This window comes from Hyperoodon ampullatus (assembly GCF_949752795.1).
Source record: "Hyperoodon ampullatus genome assembly, chromosome: 7".
NCBI lineage: Eukaryota > Metazoa > Chordata > Mammalia > Artiodactyla > Ziphiidae > Hyperoodon > Hyperoodon ampullatus.
Window position 1 is genome coordinate 62,529,841 of NC_136920.1, and position 9,597 is coordinate 62,539,437.

Here is a 9,597-nt window from a genome sequence, read left to right on the forward strand (position 1 = left end):
AAGATCATATCTGTCTGACCGTAACAGATACAGCAACATTTGGAGGAGTCAGTGTAGAATAGAAGCAGGAGGCTTTTTGGGCTTCCCTGGTGGCGCAGTGGTTGACAGTCCGCCTGCTGATGCAGGGGACATGGGTTCGTGCCATGGTCAGGGAAGATCCCACATGCCGCGGAGCGGCTGGGCCTGTGAGCTATGGCCGCTGAGCCTGCGTATCCGGAGCCTGTGCTCCACAACAGGAGAGGCCACAACACTGAGAGGCCCGGGTACCGCAAAAAAAAAGAAAAAAAGAAAAAAGAAATAGGAGGCTTTTAACTCAATTTCCAAGTACATTTGACTATCAATATCAGTATTATCATTTTAACAACAATGTAAGTGTAAGACCATATTGCATTATGGTAGGTATAACTTGGAAAATGAAAGTCAAAAGAGACTGGCACATTCCCAGAGTCCCATTCAGTCCAGTCCATCTTCATATTGTATGAAAGTTCTCCCAGGATGAGGCCACCCAGGTTTGCAGGCTTTCATTTGATCTTGGCAGGTTTCAAAAGCAGGAGTGGCCTCTGCACTGTATAGCTCCATTCTTTCAGGCATATGGTCTCATCAAGCTAAGAGATAATATCATCTTGCTTTGAGCTGCTTTCAGAGTGTTAATGTAATTTTGGGTGTCCCTCTTCATATAACCCATTTATTCATTCCTTTACCCTCCCTCTCTCCATTTATACCCAAACTTTTCCACTTTTGGAAGGGAGCGTGGTACCCGCTATGCTGCTTTAGGTTGCAGACAGCAGTACTCCTGTAGAAAGGACCTCCCTTCATTTTAGAGTAGGGTTATGTAGACATAGAACCCATGGCCCTTTTAACCATTAGACAATATAGCTGCATTCACTGTTAATCCCAGTTTTGCCAAAAAGGGTAAAGGGACAATCCACTCCATCAGGTCCTTAGGAATTCTGACATAAAAATTTATAGTTTCTTGCTTGGGTATCATCCCTCCTTCTGGGACTTGTAGTTGCAGCCCTGATCCTGTGACCATTACATAAGGATAAGAAAGGTGAGGTGAGGTGGGAAGGAAAGAAAAAGTTATGGTCATCAGTCATCTTCCATGTGGGAAGGATTGCACAGTCATACTAGTATCCTCCTCCACCCCATATCCATAAGGGAGAAAAAAAAAAAAAAGAGGACTCTATTTAGTGAGGACACTCCCTTAGCCCCGCTCATGTTGAGTGTGAGCACACACTCATGAAGGTTAGAGAGCACCTCATGCCTGTATCTACCTGCCTTTTAGACAACTGATGCTTTAATTCCCCATTCCAATTCTCTATCAAACTATTACTCTGAGCAGGATATCTCTCTGTCCATCTCTTTACACTATGGGGTGTAAAGTGTGTACCTTGGTCTGAAGAAATGTCACTTGGTGATCCACATTGGTGTAATATTTTCTGTACTGTTCTTTTATAGTACTCTGAGCATTTGCATCTATCACTGAGTAAGCAAAGTCTACACCAGAGTCAGGATCTATTCTTGTCAAGACCCCTTGGATATCAGCATCTGACTCACTTGTCACTTGCTATGTTCACGGTCTTTCCCCCTCCAAGGTATCGGCAACATCCCATCTGCAGGCTCTGTCTTTTTTTTTTTTTTCTTTTTCTTTTGGCAAACAAAACAGCTCTTAGTGGCAGTTTATGCTTCAGAGGTGCGAGAGGAGTATGTCTAGACTGAGTCCATCTCTGTATTGCTATAGTCCCTCAGTGTCCCCTCATTTTATGCACCCAGGTGGCCTCCTCAACCAAGCACACCAGGATATCCATTAGTCAGTTCCAACCACCTTGTGAACCTGCTAGTCACTTCTTCCTACGGGCATCACCATGTCCTACTGTAATGCATCCCTCAAATTCTCATAGTGATTTCAATATGGCCATGCCTCATAGGGGCACCCCTTTATTAGGACAGTTTTCCATTCCCTTAAGGCCAGGCCATTGGACACCACCAATGAGTCAGTAAAAGCTCAAACATAGGGGCTTTTTATCATCGTTCCTTTCTTCCGTCATTGCTAGGAAAACAGAATATAATTCAGCTCACTGAACTGACTGGTTTTTTTTTTTTTTTTCATTATTACATTGGATTCCTACTCAAAAGGAGGACCAAAAAGTCCTGCTGAACTAATTGGTTTTTACGTTCTTCGAACAATATGGTAACCTTCCAAACAGGATGCGGTCCGTTCACCTTTTTCTGTTTGAATGTGGTTTTGGGTAACGTGGATTGGAATGCATTAAAATTCCTCTCATTAAGAGCAATGGGGAAAACTTTTTGTTGTAACCTAACGGCTTTTCATTTTGCAGCCGAGCTTTCAGGAGTGACTTAAAGAATTCAGGCCTGGCTTCCCTGGTGGCGCAGTGGTTGAGAGTCCGCCTGCCGATGCAGGGAACACGGGTTCGTGCCCTGGTCCGGGAAGGTCCCACATGCCGCGGAGCGGCTGGGCCCGTGAGCCATGGCCGCTGAGCCTGCGCGTCCGGAGCCTGTGCTCCGCAACGGGAGAGGCCACAACAGTGAGAGGCCCGCGTACCGCAAAAAAAAAAAAAAAAAAAAAAAAAATTCAGGCCAAGGATAGGTTACAAAGTCACAAAACCGCCAACCTTCCTCGTTGCCGGCGGGACGGCCCTCCCCGCACCACCAACCAATCACAACGAGCCGGCCAGGCTGCGGGAACTAGATACGAGAGGCGCAAACCGGTGCGTTCCGGTGCGTTCCGGCTGCGCAGCCGACTTGTGGTTCCGGGGGTTTCCGCGACGACGCACCGCCCGACTGGTAGGAGCGGGCTCGGAGGCCAAGACCGGTGCCTCAACTTCGCCGCCCACCGCCACTGACCACCCGACCCGCAGATATGGTGGAAGCGGATCGCCCGGGGAAGCTCTTCGTTGGCGGGCTCAACCTCGAAACCGACGAGAAAATCCTCGAGGCCGCGTTTGGCAAGTATGGCTGCCTCACCGAGGTGCTCCTGATGAAAGATCGAGAAACGAGCAAGTCCAGGGGCTTCGCGTTCGTCACCTTCGAAAGCCCGTTAGATGCCAAGGCCGCCGTCAGAGACATGAACGGCAAGTCCCTGGATGGTAAGCCCATCAGGGTGGCCCAGGCCACCAAGCCGGTGTTCGAGAGCGGCCGGCGGGACCCGCCGCCGTCCCGTAGCCGCCCGAGGGGCCTGGTCAGGGCCCGCGGCAGCGGCCCACGGCGCCCCCAGTCCCGGGGCGGGCCGGCGGACGACGGCGGCTACGCGGGCGACTTCGACCCGCGGTCCTCCCGGGCCCCGCTGCCTGTGAAGCGCGGGCCGCCGCCGCCGCGCAGGGCCGGCCCGCCCCCGAAGAGGGCCGCGCTGTCGGGCCCGGCCCGCAGCGGAGGCGGTGGAATACGCGGGAGGCCCCCGGCCGTGCGGGGGCGAGACGGCTATGCCGGTCCGCTGCGCCGGGAGCCGCCGCCCCCGCGCCGGGACCCCTACCTGGGCCCCCGGGAGGAGGGCTACTCGCTCCGAGACAGCTACTCGTCGAGCCGCGACTACTCGAGCGCCCGCGACCCCCGGGATTTTGCTCCCTCGCCCAGAGGGTACACCTACCGCGACTACGACCACTCCAGCGCCCGGGACGACTGTCCATCGAGAGGCTACGGCGACCGAGACGGCTACGGGGCGCGCGACCGCGACTACCTGTATCACCCGAGGGGAGGCTCCTACCGAGACCCCTTCGAGAGCTACGGGGGTCTGCGTAGCGCCGCCCCTGCACGGGGGCCCCCGCCATCTTACGGCGGCGGCCGCTACGACGAGTACCGCGGCTGCTCGCCCGATGCTTACGGTGGCGGCCGGAGCGAGCGCTATTGGAGGGGCCGCGACCGGGCAGGCAGAGCTGACCGTGGGCTGCCGCCGTCCATGGAGAGGGGGTGCCCGCCCCGGCGCGAGTCCTACAGCGGGTCCGGCCGCAGGGCCCAGCTAGGCGGAGGCCGCCTGGGAAGCTGCTCGGAGAAAGGGGGAGACCGGAGCAGATACTAAGCACCAAGAGACTTGGGTCCAAAATCCGCGTTCAAAGAAGCTGCCGAAAAGCAGAGACTGTTCTATGGTAACTACTCAAGGACTAGCGCACGGAAGAGTTGTTTTTACGTTTTAAGAATTTCCTGTTAACTTTCTCTCCATAATTTTTTTTTGTACTTTTGAGAGGAAAAAGTTAAAACTCGTTTTGATTTCGTTTTGGAATTGTTAACGTTTCTTTCAACAAGTTCATTTAAAAGTATACGACTTGAACCTGCGTGCTAGTTTTCTTATATTTCCAAGTAGAAATTCTCCTAAAGGCTTCCTTCCTTCTAAATTCTCCTGATAAATGAGGCCAAAAGTTCTAAGATCTTTTACAAAGATCTGCCCACCTAAAATGGAAAATTCGGTCATTCTGTCCATTCAAACCAACTAGATTTTTGGGAGAGTGGGAGGGATTGGTGTGTTTTACTCCTAAGATTTCAAAGTGTCTTTCAAACTGAATCTCAGTGTTAACGGTATTAAAAACCAAACAGCCGACAGCAACAACAAAAACCACTTAGATCCGTTGTATATGTAACGAAAGAAAGTTCTATTCACTCAGTAAGTCTAAAAAAACAAATGGAGAATGCTGGCCACATTTCGCCTGTTTTCTTATTCTTTGGAAATCTGCAGAATCTCCTATTCCCTTACTCCCCAAAATACCATTCTTGTGTTGAACTAGGATGGAATACTATATTAAAATTTGGCCAACCAGCCACAAAACTGCAAACCGCCCCCCATAAAATCAATTAATACCATTCCCTTTCACCACCAACAAATTTTAAGAAACAAGGTAGAAAATATACCAATGGTGGATTTGGGTATCCAGATGGCTTCCATTCCTAACTGCAAGCTACTTGCCCTTGGCTCTAGAGAATTGAAAAATTGGGTTTCTTCCCCCAGGGGTGGAAAAATCAAAAGTAAGCATCATTAGAGCTCAGAAACTCAGAGGATCTCTGAGAGCTTGGCATTTCAACATCTGAGGATCTCAGCATGTTATGAGGTCCTCCTGTCCACAAAAGGCAAGGGCATGCGTTGAGTGGTCTATACTCTTATGGTGGGGAGAAGGGCTTGAGCAAAGATCATAGAGGCTTCCTCCAAAGTGGCTCAAGAATATGAGAGTCTCCTTTTTTCACCCCAAGCACAAGGTAAGAAACACCTTTTCCATTTAGCTCCTGTGGAATTCCTCTGTTTATCTGAAAGGTAATTGTACAGTCAAGGATCTCTAACGACCAGACAAAGACGGATCCGGTCAAAATATTAGGATCCACGTTCAGTGTTATAATTGCTAGAGAAACAGATGAACACCTGAACAACAACAAAAAGTCCTTAAAGAGATCTGAATGTAACACACTCACATACATGACTCTAAAAACATGATTTTTTGACAAAATAATAAAGTAGGTGAATTACAGGAGAAGCTGCAATAGTGGCCCAGAAGATCAAATGCAAGAAATAGCTCAACCAAAAAAAAAGATCCAGGAGTTAACCTGGTAAAAATGTGTAAGACCTTAGTGGAAAAATTGCTAATTTTTGTTAAAGGACATAAAAGAAGCCTAAATAAATGGAGATTCATGTCTTGTCGTGGTTGGGAAGACTTTATCATAACCGTTCTCAACCTTGCCAAATTAATTTGGAAAATCAGTACAGCTTCAAGTGAAATTACAACATGGTTTTTTTTTTGGCACACAGCACCCCTCCCATCTTCCCCAATAATATCATATATTTGTGTTGATCAGTGATGGAATACCAAATAAAAGATTTGGCCAATCAACCACAAAACTGAAAAAACAATAGCTCCCATTCACTACCAACAAATTATTAAGAAATAGATTTTTTAAAAGACACTAATGGGAGATTTAGCTAATTCTAAAACTTAATGGTAGGATAAAGAGCAAGAAGAGCAAAGTAATTCTGAAAAAAAAAAATTAGAACTTACCCTACCGGATATCAAGACTTACTAGAAAATTATAGTAATTTAGTAAAGCTGTGTGACATCAACAGGCAAATATAGACGGATCAATAGACCAAAATAGCCCAGAAACCGGCCAAGCTGTATATGAAAACATGGTGTTATGACAGCTTTAAAGCAATGGTGAAAGGATGGACTTTTTTTAATGGCTATCTCTGCAAAAAGAGATTCCCTAATACTATACACAAAAATACATTCTAGCTGGTTTGAAGATAAATGTGATGTGAAGAGGAAAAAAATTTAAACACTTAGAAGAAAATATATCACTGAGGTATAGAGTTTCTTTTTAAGATAAGCACAAACCTAGGAGGAAAATGTTGATATAATTTTCCACATTAAGATTTTTTTTCTGATAAAAGACACTGGTAAAGTGAAGTATTAAACCATAGATTGGAGCAATTTATTTGCATTGAAATAATTTCCAAAAGAATACTTAGAAAACAATAAGAAAGAAAAAATACCAAGAAAAAAGTGGGCAAAAGAACTCATACCTTTCAGATAGATGTGTAAATTGACACAATCACTTTGGAAATAATCTTGGCAATGCCTAATAAAGTTGGAGGGAACATACCTTAATGACCCAGAAAATCTGCTTCAAGGAGAGGACCTAGAGAAATTTGCACAAGTACACAAGGAGATATGCACAGGATTGGTCTTTACAGCACTTTCTGAATGTTAAAAGGGAAGAAAGACCCTACTGGAGAGGATCAAGTGAGATTCATTCTTCGGTGAAGTTCCATGTAGAAGCTAATGTGAATCAACCAGATCCACATGTATCAACATAGGTAAATATCAAAATATTTGCTGGGTGAAAAAGGCAAATTCTGTAAATACATGTGTGCTAAAAAAGAACAAAAATATGATTGGAGTGATACACAAGAAGTCAGGATATTTAGTGTGAGGAGTGAGCTTTAGCTGAATTTGTAATGTTTTATCTCTTTAAAAGAGATGGATTTTAAGCAAAAGTGACAATGTTACCTTAAATTTCTATGGTCTGCACATTGGCATCTCTTATTGTATAATTTCTAAATACTTTATAATACAAATTTTAATATGAAAAATAGAGCTCAGTAAGCACCAGGATATAATGGCTACTCAAAAAAAATGTTAACTATTACTCTGAAACTGTCTTACCTTGACAGTGATTCTCCCTCCCAGCTTCCCTCTGGGTGGATGGCACCTTATTCTGTCTGACTCAATTTATAGAACCCTCCTATTCTAGACTGTGCTCATGGCTAGCTCACGATAACTTTTATATCTGAGAACCAAATCTCAGCTGATAGTACAATTTTCCCTTTGATATTCTTTTTGAAGTATAATAACGATGAAAACCTTTTTCCAGTTAACAGAATTGTTATTTCTAAGGAGTAATCTCATGGCTATTGAAACTACTGATAATTTTTTTAAAAGTGAGATGCAAACATTTGGAAATAAAGACTTAGCCAGAGCTTAAATGAGCTCAAGAGATCATAGCTTACGAAGGCTGTGGATTGCTCATGTACGTATATAACAGACCCAGTATTTCCTCAATGGAAATTAATGTATTAGAGCTATCTTTGTAGGAAAATAAGCAAGAGAGCTAGTCAGTTGAGATCTTGTTTATAATCACTTGAGAGAGAGAGAGAGAGAGAGAGAGAGCGAGCGAGCATATCAAGTGTTTTGCAGGACTGACTCCCTGGGTATAATTTAAGGAATGTGCATCTCATAACCAGAACCTTTATGTTCTCTATCTTGAGCTTGTTTCAGCCTATTCCTGAGACCCTTTCTCCACATTCCTTCTGTCCAAAACAGGGTTCCAGAAGCAACCAAACTGTTCATGTGGCAACTGACAGCATTGCTGAATATTTCCCCATCAGGTGAGGCCTTAACATCTTCCATCTCTGATTGCAACCTGAATCCTGGGGTTCTCCTAGAGTGTTGGAGGGAGACTTGTTTCCTATAGGTCAATAGCTCCCCTTTTCCCATTGCCTCAGGACAGGTAAGATGGCAAAGAGTTTTCTGCCTGTATTTCTCCAACCTGGGACCTCTCTAACGTTTCTCAGCCTTAAGATTATGTGGGGTCCATGCTGCCTCCCATTTAACCTTTACCTCGAAGGTTATGTGATTATCCTTCTACTCCCCCAGAGAAGTTTCCTTTTGGGGGACAGTTACTCTGTCCTCCTCTTTGGGGCATATTCCCAAACTCACCAAGCAGAGTTAGCCTGTGTTGCTTTTGCTGTGCACACATGAAATCCAGTGATGGTGGAATTCCTTTCAGAATCTCTATGTTCTCTTTGCAGTGATATTGTTTGTGAAGTTAATTTCTCTCACAGTGTAGCACATCTAAATTCTTTAAAGATGATTCTGAGTCCAAATATTTTGTGGGTGACGTTGAACATGGGTATCAAGCACAAAAGTAAACTAAATCTAGAGGATAACTACAGAGCAATGATGACCCTGTGGAATGTATTCAACTATCATATTTACAAAATACTCAAGAATAATGAAAAATCTGACAATGTGTTATGAATTTTTAGGGAAGAAATTAGGAAAAACTAATATAGCTTCCTCATAATGTTTGGAGGCTCCTTGTTACAGTAGAAAGGTAGTCTTTTTGTCATATGTATGAGTCTGCATTCTGTTATTTTATGTGGCTTGGGCAATTATCTTTTAAAAATTTGACCTTTGGTTTTTTCATATGCAAGTGATGATAATCATCTCATAAAATTGAGAGTTTAAAATAAGATAAGGCATATAAACACACAACACAGTGCCAGGAATGAATGGGGTTCATTAAGTGGTAGCACCACAGCATTCTACACACAGCAGTAGCACGACTTTCCTTTGGAGTTTATCATTGCCATTGACTGGTAAAATTGCTCATGTACTAGAAGTCTTCAGAAAAGTTCAACTTGAGAGTCTTATTGTATTTATTCAGGCTGTATTCACCCAACTTGAAATCTAGAAGATGTATTTGACTCTTTACAGCCCTGATTTATATTCTGTAGCCTCTGCCTTCTCAACTGCTTGACAGCTAAGGTGACCAAGAACCTCCATCAGCAGGCTCAGTGTCCCATTCCTAACCAGTTGGAAGTGACATGTTATTATCAAGACCTTGATTCCTTCAGGGAAGGCAGGCAGGCAGGGAAGGGGGATGAAGTAGGTAAAGAGGATTAAGAGGTACAAACCTCTGTTTATAAAATAAATAAGTCACAGGGATGTAACATACAGCATAAAGAATATGGTCAATAATACTATACTAATGTTGTATGGGGACACATTAAGTTATTAGACCTAATCTTGGTGATCATGTCATAATTTATGCAAATGTCAAATCATTATGTAGTACACCTGAAACTAACATAATATTATACGTCAAAATATTTCAATTTTTAAAAAGTGAGAGGTTAAAAAAAAAGACCTTGATTCCTTCAAATCTAGTAGGATTTAGAATTATTACTCTCTGGCATAATTAGCTTAGACTTCATCTCATAAATCAGGTAGCTAGTACAATGCCTGGATTTTAAAAAGTGTGGCTGTTATTGTTTACAATTGACACAGAGCTTGGTGCACCTAAGGAAGTCCGTGAGTTGTA

At 44.1% G+C, this 9,597-nt stretch overlaps 2 protein-coding genes across 2 annotated transcripts in view; both read left to right on the forward strand.

The window, feature by feature from the left end:
* NLRP14 (NLR family pyrin domain containing 14) overlaps nucleotides 1-2,864 on the forward strand; it is a gene marked incomplete at both ends in the record, with an annotated part of 31,241 nt that extends 28,377 nt beyond the window's left edge. The window contains 1 exon segment of the mRNA XM_079707808.1: nucleotides 2,609-2,864. Within this exon segment, the coding sequence (XP_079563934.1) occupies nucleotides 2,609-2,864 (256 nt within the window).
* Nucleotides 2,865-2,881: 17 nt separating this feature from the next.
* On the forward strand, nucleotides 2,882-4,033 carry RBMXL2 (RBMX like 2; the record flags this gene model as incomplete). Its single annotated transcript, XM_079709505.1, has 1 exon — nucleotides 2,882-4,033. The coding sequence occupies one exon, from the start codon at nucleotides 2,882-2,884 to the stop codon at nucleotides 4,031-4,033; it is 1,152 nt and encodes a 383-aa protein (XP_079565631.1).
* Nucleotides 4,034-9,597: the final 5,564 nt, after the last annotated feature.